Below are 21757 nucleotides of genomic sequence, written 5' to 3'. Positions count from 1 at the left end.
AGAGTTGTAAAGTTTTTCTTTCACAAAAACTTGCTGCAAAATTGAACATGCTAAACAAAACATTGTGTTTAAAGAAGTAAAAGCATATAGAGTATATAATAAGCGTTTACTTACTATCGAAGAATCTGTCTATGTTTCTTTTGATGAGTCTTATCCGAAAAATGTCGGAAAAGGTATTTCTTTTGATGACGCAGGTGTATCTACAGAAGACATACTCAAGGAAGCTGTTGAGGAAACTGATCAGTCCAAAACAGCTGCCCATGAGAAGGAGGAAGATACTAGTCATGAAGAAAATGAGGAAGAAAAGACAGCTGAAGTGAAGGACCTTCCAACAGCTTGAATATCCTCAAAAGACCATCCTATTGACAACATCTTGGAAGACATTTCAAAGGGAGTAATGACCCGGTCCAAGATAAGTAACTTTTGTTCTCACTTCGTGTTTGTTTCACAAGTAAAGCCAAAAAATTCCAAAGAGGCCTTGATTGATGAGTTTTGGCTAATGGCCATGCAAGAAGAGCTTAATCAATTTTAAAAGAAATGACGTTTGGGAATTGTCCCTCGTCCGCGAGATCATCATATCATAGGTACTAAATGGGTTTTTAGAAATAAGCTTGATGAAAACGGAGTGATAACTAGGAACAAGACACGTTTAGTAGCACAAAAGAAAGCACAGTCTTTTAGCTTAAGTTTATGTCGACGATATGATATTTGGTACAACTAACATACACTTGGTCGAGAAATATTCTAAGGATATGCAGGGTGAATCTGAGATGAGTCCAATGGGGGAGCTGAACTATATCCTAGGACTGCAGATAAAGCGACTTGATGAGGATACAGCAGTGTGTCAAACAAAATACTGCAGAAAACTACTCAAGCGCTCTGGTATAAATGACTCAAAATCAATTGACACCCCTATGCCTACCAACGGGAATCTGGATAAGGATAAGCATGTTTCTTCTTATCTATATTATGCCTAACCTTGGTTGATGAGATTTGTTTTAGATTTCATTTATGCCTCGCAAGATTACATCAACAGAGGTAATATCAATCCTTTCTACAATTTTCTTATTGATTAGTGATTGTGTTTGTTAGATCAAATGTGCTTACTCTAGTTGATATAAAGTTTGCTTGAATATACTTCCTGTCTATAATGTATGCTCATTAACACTCTGATTTTTGAGCAAAATTATCATGACATAGTGCAACTGCATAATCATACTGCATTAAAATCCATTAAAAACCAGTTCAGCATCAGTATGTATCGACACCTACGAAGCCTGCATCGATACACATACTCTAAAATTAAATTTTTTGAAAAACAGCTTCAGTATGCATCGATGCATATATCGCATGTATCGATACACAAGGGAATTGTAAACCCTGGCATCGACGCATCCATCGTATGTATCGATACAATGAAAATTTTCAAATACCTAGCATCGATACATAACTCTCTGCATCGATACTCACTGCTGTCATCTGAATTAAATGCATACTTTTTCTCTCTCATGCATCGACACATCAACCAATCATATCATCTCTTATCTCAAGCATTCATATCATCTTCCCTCTAAACCCAACAACAGTGGCTAACCCTAATCCTCTTCATCTTCACTCTCTCCAAAACCCTAAAATCACATACCACCATGCCTCCACGCACTATTCCAGTCAGAACCAAAGGAAAAGGAAAGGGAAAAGAACCTGCCAGCAATTCTCAGCAACCACCAGAAGTTCCGTCGAATGCACTAGAGCTACTTCATCCTGCTGTTGCTGATGAATTCGAAGAATCCTTTAAAACAAGGTTAGTCATGAAACCTCATGTTTTTGACAAAACAGAAGCTATTCATCTGCACCTTAGTGAAGTCGTTGACCTCTTACATGTACAACGGCTTGGGTCTTTTCTGTCCACAAAAGATGACTATCACGAGGATTTCATTCGGGCTTTCTATGCTGGTTTGCAGCCTGGTAGAGGTTATATGTTCCGGTGCTCTATCGGCGTCAGAACATACACTTTTGATGCCTCAAATTGGGAAACGGTATTTCAAATGCCGGCTCCGACGCTGGGTACAAAGTCCTGGCATGACCTGCACCTTGATCCTGAATTCGACATGAAGGATTTCCTTTTATCCATCCTTAAAATAGACAGACCATTGAGTGATGATGAACACATCACGTCTGGATTGATCAAGCAAACCCCGCGTATACTTCACTGGATTATTACGCACATTCTGCGTCCAACAAACAGTGGACATTCTCGGTTGGACAGGCCCAGCATTCATCTACTCTACATTCTGCAGAATAGAGTGTTCTTGAATTGGGCTAACTACTTTGTCAAACGTCTATTTTACGTGCGAGACAGCTCAAAGGTTGTGGCGTTAGGCTATGCTTCTCAGATTATGAAGATTCTTAAGTTTTGGCAAATTGCACTTCCTATTGTTCCTCTTCTAACCCCGTCTGCTGCTCAAGAGTTTGACTCTGCCACTCTTTCGCATATGGGATATCGGTGGGATAAAGACCGCAAATGCTTCTATTTTTACGAAAGGAAATCCAAAACCAGAATTTACAACTTTGACATCCCTTCGGAGCGCATCCATGTTGCTGAAGATCAGGCTGATGAAGAGATGCAGGATGCGGATGATACTGATGCACCACAAGCTGAGGCCAATACTGGTTGGGGTGAATGGGTGCCACGAAGGTGGTCTCCTACCAACTATGTCCCTGAACCTACGGCCCCTCCATTCACCGGTGGTACTTCAGCATCAACACCGACTGTGGACATCACACACATGCTGCAACAGATGGAACTTGTCAACAAAGAACGCCATGACGAAGCACGCTATTGGCATGTTCAACAAACTGAATGGCACAATGAGCATCGTGAGTGGCATGATGAGCACACTCGGATGTATCACAATCAACATGCTTGGCACCAAGACTTGGTCAAATGGCATCAAGTGTTCTACAACGAAATGTCCGGCTTTATGGATGACTGCCGTGAAAATCCTGGGATTATGGACAACTTTCGAAGCGTTGAGGTTCAGAATCGGTTTAGGCAATACTCCTTCATGGGACATAATCCAGACACGATGCCTCCTCCTCCACCTCCGCCAAGCTACCGAGACCCCGACAGACATGATGAGGAATCCTGTGGTGGCCACAATCCAAATTAACCCACCATTCCTTTCATTTCAATGCATTTCATTTCATTTGGTTGCACATTATTTGTTCTAGCTTATGTAACTCCTAAACTTGTTTGCACACTTTAAATGCTTTTAAGGTTCTGTTTATCTCTATCTGTTATTTCCCTTACCTTTTGAATGATTCTTTGTGAATGATTCTTTAACTTGCAGCTTCTTTCTGTGTGATTGATAGCGTATTATCCTTTTGCCATGCCCTGCTTCACTCTCTACTTGATAACTATAGTTCTTCCTCTTTTTGATGTTGACAAAGGGGGAGAAAATGCAGATATGCACAAACTCAGGGGGAGTATCACACATCTTGGGGAGTATCACACATCTTGCCAAGAATTTGCCATCATCAAAAAGGGGGAGTTTGTGAAAGAATTCTTTAACTTGAATTAACTTTTAATGATAGCAAATTGTGTGAACATCATCCAAATTGGTTGTGCATTGCATTACATGATATAATTGTGTTTTTACCTTGTGATTCATCCCACTCCATTGTTGCATAACCACACATATACATGTACATTGAAAAATTACTTAAAATAACTATTAAAATGCATTTTGTAACAGTATGTATCAATACATGAATCTGTGCATCGATACATGCAGCCTTGATTAAATGACAAAACAAATTATGTTCAGTATGCATCGATACACACGAGCCATGCATCGATACATGGAAGTGCAAAAGCTCTGTGCATCGATACACACGACTTCTGCATCGATACATGACCACTTGTGATAGCCTGTGCATCAATACATGAGCATTAAGCATCGATACAGATTAGTGTAAAATACCACATGCATCGATACACACGACGTTTGCATCGATACATGATTAATTAATTTGACCAAATTACAAACAACTTACAGTATGCATCGATGCACACTCCTGTGTATCAATACACAAGGCTGTTTTAAGTCATAACAGAATCTGTTTTGCAGCATACATATACAGGTTTTGACAGCAAATGTGAGACACGAATTCATTGAGCAAAAAGACAATTGAACACAAGATCAAAGAAGTGTTGGAGCAATTGTCAGTGAGCACATAGAAACCTGAAAGAAACTTCATCTTCTTCATCTTCTCAATCACTCTTCTTTCAAGAACATTTACACATAACAATTCTTGTTCTTTGGATTAACGAAGCATTGAGATAACGTTCAGTGGTGTGATCAAGGATCTAGCTGTGGGTTGCAGTGGAACGATCGAGGATCTAGCTGAGTAGAAGATTGAAGGGGGTTTCTAGGAAAAACCTACTGGTTTGTCCTTCAAGAACTGGTGTGTTCTTGAGGGTTTCGGAGTCACATTTGCAGAACAGATTCAGCCGCAGCGTTGCGTTTGGAGATCGGGGGATTTCGCAAGCAGGTCGTGGAACCGGTGAATTGTTTGCAACTTTGTGCAGGAAAATCTTGATCAAGCTCAGATCAAGTGAAGGTTTATACAAGAAGAGGTTCTTGGAGATTAGAAATTCTGTCTTTGTATCAAAACCTTGTATCAACGGATTCGGCAATAATTGATAATCAAAGTTCTCAATTTCATTTGAAATTGAGAGGGAGACGTACCCACACGCGAGGACGACGTGGGGAACTTCCTTAACAAATCTCTGCGTATCTTCTTTTACCTTAATCTTCTTTACGTTTCAAATACTGTTTTGCAAATTCTGTTAGTGTGTGGTGATTGATTAAATTTCTGGACAGCAGTGATAACAAAACCTTTAGTCATACACCATTGCTGTTTATCATCAAACACTCACACACCAACTGTTTGACAAAACGGTTAACTTGATTGTGTTCATTGGAAATAGTATTTGAGGATAAGCGCATTCAATCTGTTAACATTCTGTGTGTATTAATTCTGTCACTCTCATTAAAATCCAGCAACTGCACTTGCGTGTCCGGCTTTCTAGTAGCAGTTCAGAATAGACGGAAGTCGATTCGGGACTGATTTTTCCGCTGTTTTTGAAAACTCTGATTAAACGTTAAATCCGTTAATTTTAAAGAGGTGATCTATTCACCCCCCCTCTCGATCACTAGCCACACCGTCTAACACAAAGAATCATCACCTTCCGAAAGCTTCGATCGTTGAAAGGTACATTACAAAAGAAGCTATTGAGTTTTTTACAAACTATTTGTCAGAAGCGAACTCTATAGGAATTCATGGGTCTCGTCATGATGAATGTTATTATGATAGAGGTATTCAAGGTTTAAATTTTAAGATATTTGACCAAGAAGTAGTTCTTCAAGCACATTTGTATATATTGAATAACCTTAGTGAAGTTCAACCATACTTGACCGCCTAAAAAAAGTCTTATAAAGGAAAATTCCACCGGATGAATGAAAGATGATTGTTCATAGAGCATAACAAAACTTTCATAAATTGGTTTAATGAAAGTGTTTCTAAAGAAAATAGCTCATCGAATACAATTAAATGTTTGTCACGCGTGCCTAAGTTTAATGTAATTACTTAGAGTGCATACGACATTACTAAATATTCATTATATACAAAATCAAAGGACGATCATAGCACCATGCAAAATAGTGAGATTATGGTTAAGACCAAATCAATGTACTTCTCAAGAATAAGTTCATAAAAACTGCCAGGTATGTTGAATGGATTTCAAACAGTGTTCTTGTAATTAAAATGAAAGCGAATCTTAGAAACTATATTGACTTTAGAGAATTAAATGTTGCCACTCCATATGACGAATATGTAATACACGTGGCCGAAATGCTAATCGATATAACTGCAGGCTTCGAGTATCTATGTCTTTTAGATGGTTATTCTAGATATAATCAAATCTTTATTAAAGAGAGATGAATCACATGTTTCATGATTTCATATAGATCTTTATGTAGGTATGTATTGATGGCATGGTTATAAAATCCTTTTTGAAAAATGATCATTAGACCACATTCGATAGTCATTTGAAAGGACGAGGGAACATGACACAAAATAAATCCATTAAAATATTCTTTTGGTGTTCATGCATATGATTTTATGAGCTTTGTGATTCACAAAAAGAGCATAGACATTGATCAGAATAAGACTAAGGTCATAATCGACACCAAAACTTCATTGAACAAGACCAAGGCTATATCTGTAGGAGAATTGCCATCCAAGGCGCAGCGGAATTTAAAAATTTCTCCATTTAGTGATCCTTACGAATGGGCATGATCAGTGATAGAATCGTTACCTCTTGTGGCGATTCAAACCTTTGGTGCAGATCTCTGATAATGATCAAAAACTTTGATACAGATCCACGGGGCGATCACGAACGTTGAACGATGACAACGTCTCTACTCAGTCCACACGAACGGATTCCTTCAATCGCAGTGCTAGCTGTTATGAATGAAGGCTTTGAGTGAGAGAGAGATACAAAATTCCAACTCTTCAGTTGTGTTGTCTGTCTCAGTGAGTTACTGTGGAGTGACAATGCTTCTACCCAAGCGGTTCTATTTATAGAACCACTTGTGTGAGCTTCAAGCCAAAAAGCCCACTTAAGTGCATTTTGGCCCATATCTCATAAAATGCCAAAATCACTTAAGTATTTGGTACCTTACCATATTTTGTATTCTACTTAAGTACACCGTACCTTACGATGTTCCTTAATTATTCTATCTCTCATCAATCCGTCCTTTGTGTGTGACCCTATAGGTTTTCGCGGCGTTGGCAATTATATTAAATCACGCATTTAACATAATAAACAGTGAGCGGGATCTAGCAACACATCACTGCTACCCAAGACACGAAAATGTCATGTGATCTGACAAAACCTCCTGTGATAATAATTATGTGTATAATTACCCCTTTGCCCTTATGTCTATATTGAACACAAGGTATAGACCGTGTCACCCTTGTCCAGTTCAATATTGGGCCCATAGACATTTATCCTGTTACGCAGGATTGGCAAATTCCATCTAGGACACTCATGTCCCTCAGCATGCTTCGTGGAGTACCCATCAACTGTCTTTATGGTTATCCAGTTACGGACAACGTTGGATCAGCAATAAAGCACTCGACTCTACATCTAGGATCCATAGTGGTTTCAGGTCGAAGAGGGGTATACACTATTATCACCATGAGAATAACTTATGACACTTTGCATAACTTTCTATATAGTATTCTCATAGCGGGTCAATCCAGTATAAATATTACTCCTAATATTCATACCTATGTTTAAGACTTGATAACTCTTTATCCATGATCCATGAGATGTGATCATCAGTCTACAAACATAATAGTCTTCATGATTTAATGTTATCCCACTTCACATTAAAGCTCGACTACGGATACTTTAAGAATATTGTCCTTATGTTTAGTGTGTTCTCATGATTAAGTCACACTTAATACATTAAACGGACTATCTATTCCAGGGACTTTATTAATCAACCATAATAAAGAAAATGCCTTTTATTATTAATTCGATACAAGTACCAAAAGTATTGGCCTCTAGGGCTTACACCAACAATCTCCCACTAGCACTAGAGCCAATCAGGCGTACCCCGTATGCCCATTGATCCAGTATGGCCATCATGCTTCTGCTGCGCAAGAGGCTTTGTCAGTGGGTCAACTATATTGTCAAGTGTAGGTACTTTACATATTTTCACACAATGCCTAAGTATGTGTTTGGATCGTTGGTGAGATCTAGGCTCCTTAGCTTGTGCGATAACACCATTGTTATCATAATAGAGACCAATGGGATCCACAATGCTAGGGACTATGCCAAGTTTATTGATCCAAACAGCTTCCTTTGCTGCACTTAAGGCAGCAATATACTCGGCCTCAGTTGTAGAATCAGCAACTGCATCTTGGGTTGAACTTTTCAAGCTCACAGTGCCACCATTTAAGCAAAACACATAACTAGATTGGAATCATTCATATTAAAGCGTCTCAGCACTTTGTCTATGTATGTACTCTGACTTAGGCCAAGCAGTTTTGTGATCTATCTCTATAGATTCTGATTCCTAATATATAGGCTGCTTCACCTAGGTCCTTCATAGAAAAGCATTTCCCCAACCAAGACTTTACTTGTTACAGGGTAGGGATATCGATTCCAATGAGTAATATGTCACCTACATATAATACCGGGAATACGATCATGCTCCCACTAACCTTCTTGTAGACACAAGTCTCATCTTCGTTCTTGATGAATCCATACAGTTTTACTGTTTCATCAAAATGAAGATTCCATGAGTAGGTCACAGGCTCATCTTGATCCATGAGTAATACATCACCTTGATCAGATATCCATATATCTCAGGTAGGTGACGTATCCTGCCTGACCTACGCTGGTCTTGTTCTACTTGAGCAGGTTGCTCTTACACAACTACTTGTGTTTCCTGCTCTAATTCCTCCATAGGTGTATCGATGCTTTGTGATTCTTGAATTTCTTCAAGCTCTACTTTCCTCCCACTGGTTCCTTTGGAAATAAAATCATTTTCTAGGAAAACTCCAGTTCGAGCGACAAACACTTTGCCCTCAGAAGGATTGTAGAAGTAATATCCTCTTGTTTCTTTAGGATACCCCACAAATAAGCATTGGTCAGATTTGGGCTCAAGCTTAGTTGAAATTTGTCGTTTCACATAAACTTCGCAACCCCAAATCTTCATGTAAGACATATGTGGTCTCTTACCATTCCATATCTCATATGGTGTCTTATCAACCTTTTTGGATGGAACACGGTTAAGTGTGTAAGCTGCGGTCAACAGCGCATGTCCCCAAAAGGAGTTTGGAAGATCGGCTTGACTCATCATGGATCGGACCATGTCCAACAGGGTTCGATTTCTTCTCTCAGACACACCATTCTATTGGGGTGTTCCAGGATGAGTGAGTTGGGATAGGATCCCATACTCTTTCAGATGGTCATCAAACTCTAGGCTTAAATATTCACCACCTCGATCTGATCGAAGAGCTTTAATATTCTTACCTAGTTGGTTTTGTACTTCATTCTTGAATTCTTTAAACTTTTCAAAGGAATCTGATTTGTGTTTCATTAAATGCACATAACCATATCTACTGAAATCATCAGTGAATGTGATGAAGTACTGAAAACCTCCTCTGGCTGATATGTTCAGTGGACCACATACATCAGTATGTATGAGGGCCAAAAGATCATTAGCTCTTTCACCTTTTCCGGTGAATGGAGACTTTGTCATCTTTCCAATTAAACAAGATCTGCATGTCTCATATGATTCATAATCAAAAGAGTCCAACAGTCCATCTTTATGGAGTTTGGAAATGCGTTTCTCATTTACGTGGCCTAATCGACAATGCCAAAGGTAAGTTGGATTTAACTCATTAGGTTTCATCCTTTTAGTATTAATGTTATATATAGGCATTTCAAGATCAATGACATATAGTCCATTGTTCATTTGCGCAGTTGCATAGAATATATCATTCAAATAAATTGAACAACAATTGTTCTTTATCATGAATGAAAAAACGAACTTGTCCAAACAAGAAACGGAAATAATATTCCTGCTAATTGCTGGTACATAATAACAGTTCTCTAACTGAATTATTAAACCACTAGGTAAAGTCAATTCATAAGTTCCTACGGCTAAGGCAGCAACCTTTGCTCCATTACCAACTCGTAGGTCGACTTCACCTTTTGCCAATTTTCTACTCCTTTTTAGTTCTTGCACATTTGTACAAATGTGAGAACCGCATCCAGTATCTAATACCCATGATGCAGAAGTAGATAAATTAATTTCAATAACAAAAATACCTGAAATTGGAGTCTCTACTCCATTCTTCCTATCTTCCAGGTACTTTGGGCAGTTCCTCTTCTAGTGTGCGGTCTTACCGCAATGGAAGCAGGTGCCTTCCTTTTCTATGCTTCCACTAGGCTTCAAAGCAGCACTAGTGGGTTTGGGTTTGGCAACTTCCTTGCCTTTCCCTTTATCATGTTTGAGGACAATCCTCATGTCTCGGTACCAATCCAGAAAATTTGTCCCAGACAATTTTTCCTTATCAAGGATTGATCGCAGGATGTTGTTAGAGGTGTTTGCTGTCATGGTAATCTACATAAGGATTAATGAAAATATAAGTATCATTGACATATTCAATTAGGCCTTTAATTAAATATGCTCCTACTATTTTACTCAAAATAAATGACCCTCATCATCTGATTCGGAAAATCCCGTTGGAAGATTTTCTAGTGGGTCGAGATCCATATTTCACTTCGTTCTAAGTCCGCGTAGGCGGATTACACAAAACTAGGTTATTTAGGTAGGAACTCCTTCCAATTGTATCTCATACAACTCTCGAAAATTTCAATTGGGTGAATAACTCCTTATTCCAATCCATCATATGGATTATTCCCAACTCTTGCTTCTAAACATATATAAGAAAATTATAATCAAGTTTGACTCATCGTTTTAGCAGTTGGATATTACAATTATCCCATCGCACCTTAACTAATACAAAACATGCACCTCGCGTAGGCGAAACCTACATTATTCGATACCAGTCTTGATGAGTGCAAAAAGTTGGAAAGCAAACATATATAATATTCTCATAATTTGTTTAGTTAAGTTTGACCCATTGTTTTAACAGTTGGATATTACAATTATCCCATCGCACCTTACTAATATATAGATCATGCACCTCGCGTAGGCGAAACCTACATTATCCATTACTAATCTTGATGAGTGTTAAAACTTGGAAAGCATAAACTTAATATTTAATTTGAGGGAATTGCAATTTTTCTGATCTCACCGGCTTGTTTATCATATAAATCGTCTCTCACATGCATCAACATACATTCACATGCATCAACATACATACATACATAATGAAACAGTTATGGCCCCTAGCGCAATTGTTCTCCCAAGCCAATGAGAGAACCTAAGCTAACCTACAACGATCTAAGCTTCTCCAAGCAAGATCTTCAAGGTTGTCCTCCTTTGGCACTGACTTCTTTGCTTTCTTCATATCATTACATTACATGAAAGAAACTCGTTTTACATACGAGGGAGTGAGATGAGAAAAGAAGTTACATTTGGGAGATTAAGAGAGAGGCACGACACGCAGGTCGTATTTTAAAAACCCAAAACAAAACAAAGGAAAACTAAGGCCATAACCGATCACCACAAGACAGTAATAAACACTTTATTATTATTATTATTATTATTATTAATTCCTTTAATTAATTAAAATCAAATTAAATTTCGACGACCGATCACACTACGCAGAGTTAGCCGGGGGTCCGCTGCCCGGACAGCGGGAACGGGTGTTCCACTGCCCGGTCAGCGCCCCTGCTCGAAAATTTTAATGAACAATTCATTTAAAATTGACGTCGTTTTTCGTATCAACACTTGATACTTCAAAGCACTTTTTCTAGCCGAACGGGTGAATTTTTTCTTGCGTTAGCCGGTTAACCATATGCGTTAACCGGTTAACACTGTTTGAAAACTTTTAGAAAATTCTTTTCTGCCTTGCGTTAACCGGTTAACCATATGCGTTAACCGGTTAACACTGTTGAAAAATTTCTTGGAAAACTATTTTCCGCCTTGCGTTAACCGGTTAACCAAATGCGTTAACCGGTTAACACTGGTCGGAAATCTCAAAAAATTTATTTGGCATTCCGTTAACCGGTTAACCATATGCGTTAACCGGTTAACACTGTTCCAAAAATGTTTAGAAGGTTGTATTCAGTTTCTCGTTAACCGGTTAACCATACGCGTTAACCGGTTAACACTGTTCGGAAAAGTGTTTAGAACGCACAACTCTTGTGCAGTCAAACCCCAATCGCATAACTCTCTGACAACACAACCCTTGTGCCGTCACTAACCCTGATGCACCAATTTCAGACCGTCAAACACATCTCGATTGTTAATTCAGTATGATTGATCAACACGTCATTGCTTCACCATACTAATGTCGGATCAAGAAGTAAACGACCATTGATCGCTCAAAGGAAAACAATCATCGAGGGTTTGAATGAACGAAACGAGAACACTATATCATATATAATGTATTTTGCATCAGGATTACATATATCACATATATGTAACTTGATCGATCTCAATTTAACCTTTGATTCATTCTGTCTTTAATCATATTATTACAGAACAAAAACAAATATCAGATTCATGGTTTCGTAAGTGGCTCTGATACCACTGTAGGAGAATTGCCATCCAAGGCGCAGCGGAATTTAAAAATTTCTCCATTTAGTGATCCTTACGAATGGGCATGATCAGTGATAGAATCGTTACCTCTTGTGGCGATTCAAACCTTTGGTGCAGATCTCTGATAATGATCAAAAACTTTGATACAGATCCACGGGGCGATCACGAACGTTGAACGATGACAACGTCTCTACTCAGTCCACACGAACTGATTCCTTCAATCGCAGTGCTAGCTGTTATGAATGAAGGCTTTGAGTGAGAGAGAGATACGAAATTCCAACTCTTCAGTTGTGTTGTCTGTCTCAGTGAGTTACTGTGGAGTGACAATGCTTCTACCCAAGGGGTTCTATTTATAGAACCACTTGTGTGGGCTTCAAGCCAAAAAGCCCACTTAAGTGCATTTTGGCCCATATCTCATAAAATGCCAAAATCACTTAAGTATTTGGTACCTTACCATATTTCGTATTCTACTTAAGTACACCGTACCTTACGATGTTCCTTAATTATTCTATCTCTCATCAATCCGTCCTTTGTGTGTGACCCTATAGGTTTTCGCGGCGTTGGCAATTATATTAAATCATGCATTTAACATAATAAACAATGAGCGGGATCTAGCAACACATCACTGCTACCCAAGTCACGAAAATGTCATGTGATCTGACAAAACCTCCTGTGATAATAATTATGTGTATAATTACCCCTTTGCCCTTATGTCTATATTGAACACAAGGTATAGACCGTGTCACCCTTGTCCAGTTCAATATTGGGCCCATAGACATTTATCCTGTTACGCAGGATTGGCAAATTCCATCTAGGACACTCATGTCCCTCAGCATGCTTCGTGGAGTACCCATCAACTGTCTTTATGGTTATCCAGTTACGGACAACGTTGGATCAACAATAAAGCACTCGACTCTACATCTAGGATCCATAGTGGTTTCAGGTCGAAGAGTGGTATACACTATTATCACCATGAGAATAACTTATGACACTTTGCATAACTTTCTATATAGTATTCTCATAGCGGGTCAATCCGGTATAAATATTACTCCTAATATTCATACCTATGTTTAAGACTTGCTAACTCTTTATCCATGATTCATGAGATGTGATCATCAGTCTACAAACATAATAGTCTTAATGCTTTAATGTTATCCCACTTCACATTAAAGCTCGACTACGGATACTTTAAGAATAGTGTCCTTATGTTTAATGTGTTCTCATGATTAAGTCACACTTAATACATTAAACGGACTATCTATTCCAGGGACTTTATTAATCAACCATAATAAAGAAAATGCATTTTATTATTAATTCGATACAAGTACCAAAAGTATTGGCCTCTAGGGCTTACACCAACAATATCCACTATCATTAATCATGTAGAAAAAATTTCCACAAAGAAGGTTCTATATAGGTAGACTCATAAATTCCAATCGTCAAGATCTAGGTCGTCCAAAAGATCCAAGTAATTTTATTTTTTTCTATTCGATAATACTTGAATTGAAGTCGGTACATATGATTATCTATTCTTCTTAAAGGTTGTATCTTAATAAGATTTTTTATACTTCTTGTAAGTCTTTTCCAATGACAAAATGGTCCTATCCTTTACTTTAACATATCAATGCTACACAAGTTGCTCTTCTAAAACTAAAGAATTATTTGGTTCGACAATGTTTTTTTAGGTGATTTTTCTTAATTTAAGAAATATGTTTTTCACGCTTTACTTTATTTTTCAACAAAATTACACCAGAGTTCCTTTAGGTTATTTTTCGTAACATATTGATCCTTTAATTTTTTTAACAACTTGGTCCTTGTGATTTCTACATATTTTTTCTCATATTTTAAATATTTAAAAATGTGTGACTATTGTATTTCTGGTGACTATTGTTAATAGCTTCAATATATTATTCCATCTGTTTCAAAATAATTGTAGCATTTAGAAAAATTATTTATTCTAAAATATTTGTCACTTTAGCTTACCAATGCAATTTTAGTTTTATGTTTTCCATTGTATCTTCTAATTAATACTCTTAATTTATTGTTTTTCCACTTTGCATTAATGCTAATTCGAATACACCAATAAATGATACGGCATAAAATGTTCTCTCTTTCATTCATTATATCCACGATAATTTCTTTAATTCCAACATTAATACACCTCTCACTCAATTTATTACAAACACTTTTTAGAATTGACACCATTTTCTATTACAAATAATTGTCACCATATACTTGATGATCACAACAGATTTCAATATATAAAATATTTTTGAATCAATTCCAATAAAAAATGATTTTTTAATGTACAATTCAAATATAATAATCTTAAATGCTCATCAAATTTGAATGAAACTCTTTAAGTAAAGGATATGACCATTTTAAGTAATGATCCTATCCTTTACTTAAACAAATCCATGTTACACGAGTTGCGATTTTAGATGCCATAATTTATAAAAAGTCAATTTTTTTTCTTTTTATAAGACTTGACATAAAATGTCTTGATACATGAATGTTTTAAAAATCTTAGATATGAATTTATGAGAGTTTTTAAGAGCATTTAAACTTTATATATAATGAATTGAAATTGAGTACCTTAGCATCAAGATAATTTTCTTTATTTTCAAAATATCCATAGGCTTATGCATTCTTCATTCTTGATTCCAAAAAATTTCTTCTTTGATCTATCTCATTTGATTAGCTTTTGTGTTCATCGAAATTAAATGAAGATATTTGACGAACATCTTCAAAACTTATTCATCAATAAATTGTGCATGTTAAGGCCAAATACAACTCTTTTTGCATGTCGCAATCTGTCTTAAAGCTTTATCTTTTTTTTCTTCCAATCACAACCTTTCCTTTCACAAGTGTGTCTCACATCATATCTTTTTAATTGTGTTATTTGTTTATCTTCATTTATTTTTTATATATTTCTATAATCATTAATCAGTATTGATAATTCACATTTTATGAGTTATTACAGTTCCTATCACTTGAATTTATCGTTTTTACTCAATTAACTGCTAGTTTAATTTAGTGTATTTTTGTTTTTTGTTTTTGATTGGAGTATAAGGTTCTCTAATACAACCATTACAATTCCCAACTTGTCCCTTACTATAAACGATTGTTGCAAGCCACCCCGCTGCTTTCCTGTGCCACTAAGCTTGATACAATACACTTTATCTCCCACATGATGCTTGTAACATGCTTTGCAATGGTACAAAAAGGGAGAATTATAGGGAAATCTGTTCATTCCTTTGGGTTAGAATTCACGAATATCCAAAAGTTAATGATCCAAGACACCACAAAAACCCTAGATGGAAGTGACTATAAAAGGACCTCTTGGAGGAAATGCAAAGGAGTTCAACAATTCAGAGAGAGAAACACTTAGTGAGATTTGATGAATAGAGTGAGTTGAACAAAATGGAAAACTTCTTTTTATCATTGTCTCAAGTGTATGCTACCAATATATGGCGTGACATAGCCTGTCTCTTGCAGATTAAAGATTGCTAGAACACAAAAAAATTACTCTTAGGTTTTCATTTCATTTTTATTATGTGTTTATGAATGTTTAGCTTAAGATCCAATATTGTCGTATGTACTAAGTTCATCATGAGTTAAACTCCTTTTTTTGTTGAGCAATGTGAAGTTAATATTAAATATTCGTTGTGTTAAATAATACATAAATAATATATAAAATGCAGTATATAAAGCACTATGTTATATAATACTAATCAAATATATAAAATGCAGTATGTTAAATAATACATAAATAATATATTATTTCTAACACAATATTACCATAATATATAATTAAGAATATATAATATTATTCCAAAAATAATAATAAAAAATAAATAATATATTATTTATATCAACTATTAACAAATATTAAAAAATATAAACTAATATTCAACCAATATCATCAAATAACCACAAATGTTTAGATTTAAAAAAAAAGAGAAAAATGTGTATCTTGGATGAAAAATTAAACAATTCTAAACCGTTACTTTTATTCTCCTTGTCAAAGTTTAAAACTTTATACAAAAAAAAAGTTTTAAAATTATCTTTCAAAAGACATGTTTGTTGAAGATTTTTTGAGCAAATATCTGAGTTTGGTGGTTGAAGAGTGAGGTTAATAGAGTGAGTTTGGGGGGGGGGGGGGGGGGGGGGGGGGAATGAAAAACTAGAGAAATAGATGGTCTGAAGCAGTGAATGTGAAAATGGAAGGTGTTATGAAAATATATGGAAACATTTGGCTAGAGGGCTCCCCATGCCAATTAAACTGTCATAATTAGATAGGGAAGCCCCTCGCATATGTAGCGGAAATATATGGCTAGGGGGGTGCCTCTCACAAATGTTATCACCTCTATTAAAATGACTGACACGAGATGGGTGTGATGGGAGAAATGTCATTCTGGTCTCAAAATCTGTGTGGGGTTTCCCCTCATAAAATTTACTGAATCTATTAGCTAGGGGTGTCCCCTTACAAATTGTCAATTTTAAAATTCAAAATCTCCCCCCTTAACATTTGCGAGGGGTTGGCCCACATCATTTGCATTATTAATTTTGTTTTTAATTTTATGCATTACGAGAGGATAAACCCCAAGCAATGTAGCAATTTAGTGAGACGTCTTTCACCTTGCAAATGCCGGTGGATAATCGTGCAATTTATTTTAGTTTATTTTATTGAATTGTAATTCCTTGTGTCGAAACAGGTTGCTCGACAGAAGCAAGGAAGTGTCGAATCACTTAGGTGTCAAAATGTCAAAGGGTATCTCGATAGTGATGTTAGACTTATCTTTATTTGTTTATTTAGTTGAGTTAGTTAGGTTAGTTTTGGGTCTTTCTTGAGAATCACGCAAGCCCAATATCTATAAATAGGGAGTAACCCTTATTATTGTATATATACTTGAATTTTGCAGTTGCAAAAAATAAATAAATAATAAGAATCACAGTTTATGAGCAGAAAGAAACTATGTAGAGTCAATTCATCTTCTTCCCTCTCTCAATAAACCCTGACCATTTTCTTTCCCCAACTCAATTTTTCTTTTCTTATTTTCATCATCATTGTGCAGCGATACAATCTTGCAACCAAGGTTGGTTGATTCACTTGAGTGAAGAGTGAAGAACAAGAGTGAATTCAATCAATGCGATTGAATCTTGTTCATCAAGATTAACTCGGAATTACTCAAAGTTTTGGGTTTAATTTCAACATCTGGTATCAAGAATACTGGTTGAGCGATTCGTGGGAAGAAAAACACGATGGTGATGAATCATCTGAACATACATTTTTCGGTGAGTCTCCCAATTATGAAGAATCAGAATTACGAGAATTGTTGCAAGCAAATAAAGATTGTCTTTTGCTATCAAGATCTTTGGGATCTAGTGAAGGAGGGAGTGACAGCGCTTGCAACAAATGCAACGAATGAAGAAAAAGTTGCACACAAGGAATTGAAGAAGAAAGACAATAAATCTCTCTTTATAATCCATCAATGTGTTGATTCTGATAATTTTGAAAAGGCTAGTGATGTTGAATCAGTAAAAGAAGCATGGGAAATTCTTGAAAAATCGTTTGGAGGCAGAGAAAAGATGAAAGAGGTGGGGTTACAAACTCACAAAAAAACATATGAATTTCTTCAAATGGAAGACAATGAAATTATAACTGATTTTTTCACTAGGGTTACAAATATGGTGAATCAAATCAAGGTATGTGGAGAAGTGTTGACATCAAGATCAGTTGTTTCAAAGATCTTGAGGTCATTGGCTGCAAAGTTCGACCATGTGGTAGTAGCCATAGAAGAGTCAAAAAATTTGTCAGCATTGACAAAGGAAGAGCTTCAAGGAACACTTGAATATCATGAACAAATAATGTTTGAAAGAGTTATAGGCAAGTCGAAGAGTGGTCTGGCTTTGCAAGCGCAATCAACGGGAGAAAAGAAAGGCAAAAAGAATTGGCTCGAAAACAAAGGTAAATGAGGCTACAATAATTCATATGGTCGAAATCATTAAGAAGGAGGCTAGTCGAATCAAAGAAGACCCTCATACCAAAGCAACCAAAGAGGTGGTGCTACAGGTAGAGGAAGAGGTGGTGGTCGAAAACCTGAGAAAAGTCACATTTAGTGTTTAAACCGTTCAGAAGTATGGTCGTTACTCAATTGATTATCCTGAAAAATAGAAGAGTCGGGAAATTGATGCAAAGTTTGCAAAGCATGAAGAAGAATAAATGTTGTTGATGGTCACAACAAGAGATGAAGAAAAATTCCAAGACCAATAGTACTTGGACTCAAGATGCTCATCAGACATGACTGGTAGGAAAGATTGGTTTGTCAACATGAAACTCTCAATGAAGAACATGGTAAAATTTTCAAATTACAACATTCTAGCAGCTGAAGGTATTGGTGATGTTCTAATTATGAGGAAAGATAGCAAAAAGTCAGTAATTTCTAATGTGTTATACATACCAGGCATGAAAAGTAATTTGCTCGGCATAGGACACTTGGTCGAATATAACTACAAAGTGTCGATCAAAGACAGTATGATGAGAGTTCTCGACTCAAGTGGAAGGTTAATCTTTAAGGCACCTATGTCTCAGAATAGAACCTTCAGGATATAACTTAATGTGATGGAGCACAAGTGCCTTACAAGTACATCTAACAGGAATGAATGAATATGGAACTATAAACTTTTCCATCTCAATTTAAAAGACATCAGAGATCTGAAAAGAAGACATATGGTTTCAGGGTTATAAGAAATCGACATTCCAAATGAAGTGTGTGAAGAATGTGTGCAGGCAAAGCAGCGCAAGAACAACTTCAGCAAGGATGCATGAAGTACTGAGAGATGACACTCAAATTTTTTGAGAATATGTGGCACCAGTCAGCGGGATGAAGTGGGTTTGAATCAAATAAGCAAAGAGATAAGATCAAGGCGGTAGAGGACAAAAACTATACACAATAGTACAACCATTACAGTTCCCAACTTGTCCCTTACTATAAACGATTGTTGCAAGCCACCCCGCTGCTTTCCTGTGCCACTAAGCCTGATACAATACACTTTATCTCCCACATGATGCATGTACCATGCTTTGCAATGGTACAAAAAGGGAGAATTGTAGGGAAACCTGTTCATTCCTTTGGGTTAGAATTCACGAATATCCAAAAGTTAATGATCTAAGACACCACACAAACCCTAGATGGAAGTGACTATAAAAGGACCTCTTGGAGGAAATGCAAAGGAGTTCAACAATTCAGAGAGAGAAACACTTAGTGAGATTTGATGAATAGAGTGAGTTGAACAAAATGGAAAACTTCTTTTTATCATTGTCTCAAGTGTATGCTACCAATATATGGCGTGACATAGCCTGTCTCTTGCAGATTAAAGATTGCTAGAACACAAAAAAATTACTCTTAGGTTTTCATTTCATTTTTATTATGTGTTTATGAATGTTTAGCTTAAGATCCAATATTGCTGTATGTACTAAGCTCATCATGAGTTAAACTCCTTTTTTTGTTGAGCAATGTGAAGTTAATATTAAATATTCGTTGTGTTAAAAGATGTGTCTTAGGTGTTTTATTTTATATGTGTTAAACTGTTATATATCTGTTTCTTTGAATGATCAACTTAGGAAAAGATACAAACTTTATTGTTGTGAGACATCTAGCAATAAATGAACTGCATGATAAGAGTGATTGAAAATAGTAGGATAGAGATATCCAGTAGATTAGCTATCTTAAACATAAAAAGCTATAATCATGGAGGACGTTCGGAATACAACCACATGCATTAAAGCAATAGCAAACAGGGTCAGCCATTATGGCTGCTATTGACTTTGAGATGACTACTGTAAAGCAATAGCAAAGCAATAGCAACTAAATATGATGATGCTAAAACCAGAAATTTAGGATGAATATTTTATCCCAATTGAATGAATAGGAAATGAAAGATGTTGAATGATATGAAATGAACACTTAAGATGTGAAAGATGATGTAAAAAGTGAGGTAAGAGGCTAGTATATAGAGAAATAGAAAACAATAATATTTGCTTCTTATTATTAACTTGATACCAAGATATTACAGATAGTTCATGATACATACAAAAGAAGCAATTCATATCTTACAACATAACATAATACTTAAAGAAAACCGGGAGAAAAGTGTAATAAACAAACATATAAGCAGTAAAAAGAGCACCCTGGTGAATGATAGGTCTTATTTAGGATATGTGACATACTATACATAGCATGACTCATAAGGCCTTGCTATTATTTATAGTATGTATGACCTGCAAAATTACCAGTAAGCAATCACTGTTTAGTGAGGAGGTCTTGAAGCTCTCCCTCAAGTGAATATGCGGGAGCAGAGGTATTAGCATCCCACACAAAAACTCCAGGAAGTGATACAGTTTTAAGGAGGATTGTGCATCCCTTAACAAAGATATCAGTTGTCATTGGAGAAGGACTAGATGTATTGGTGCTGACTCCTGGCAAGAGTTTACACGGTGTACGATATTGAAAAAGTAGTATTTTAAAGAGCTTAACAAACTCATTCTCTGAGTCAAAACTCTGATTATAGAACTTGTAATTAATCCAATCAATATTGTCTTGGTTTTCGAGATACAGTGTGCGGTAGTGGGGTTGGAGATCCTCAGTTGGAGCAATGGACACCACATTCACGGAGTTTAAAACTTGGGGATCCTCTTTGAGTTGTTTTATGACCTTACCTATGCAGTAGGCAAAGTCATCCTCATTGGATTTGATGATTTCATAGTTAATATCAATACCATCAATCGTGTAAATGTTGACAGGTGTGGATTCAACCTTGTAGTCTAGGAGGAGGTCTTTGATTGATGATTTGGCGTTCTTAATCCACTCCTCTTTATCATAAGGGTTGAATACATCTTCAGGGCCATGGCCTCCTATGCTTATTACCACTTTCACATTCCTATGCTCTTGCTTGAGATTCAACACTTTTGTTGGGCTAAAGTCATCAACGTTCCAAGTGCGGGTGAAGTTTCCTGTGCCTGTTCCATCTTGAAGATAAGTATCTGTGGCAAAGCCCAAAATGAAGTGGAATTGGCTCATGTTTTCGTTGATGATGCTTGCAGGAAAAGCATCTAAACATTCTGTGATGTACTCTCGGAAAATGATAGGCCTCACAACTGCTTTGATATCAGATGATTGTGACATTGTGGCTTTAATTGTATTTTGCAATGATGATTTGATTGCTTGTGGTTGTGGTTGGAATGACTAACTTTTGATGCCCTTTTATAAGCCTGTGAGTCATATTTTAAATCATGGTTTTATTGTTTAATGTAACGGCCTTTTATCGTTATGTAATATAAACTAGTAGTATTAAACAACATGACAAGACAATAAGTCATGCAGTATATATCCAAATAATGACATATTCTTCTAATGTCAGCCTTCGAACGTCAG

General features: G+C 36.4%; 1 protein-coding gene across 1 annotated transcript; it reads right to left on the bottom strand.

Annotated features, from left to right (window-relative positions):
* Positions 1 to 20626: 20626 nt before the first annotated feature.
* LOC127107868 (chitinase 2-like) lies at positions 20627 to 21508 on the bottom strand. Its single transcript, XM_051045211.1, has one exon. The coding sequence runs from the start codon at positions 21506 to 21508 to the stop codon at positions 20627 to 20629; it is 882 nt and encodes a 293-aa protein (XP_050901168.1).
* Between the last annotated feature and the right edge of the window lie 249 nt (positions 21509 to 21757).

This window comes from Lathyrus oleraceus, chromosome 1 (assembly GCF_024323335.1).
Source record: "Lathyrus oleraceus cultivar Zhongwan6 chromosome 1, CAAS_Psat_ZW6_1.0, whole genome shotgun sequence".
NCBI lineage: Eukaryota > Viridiplantae > Streptophyta > Magnoliopsida > Fabales > Fabaceae > Lathyrus > Lathyrus oleraceus.
This window is presented reverse-complemented; position numbering and strand designations above follow the sequence as displayed.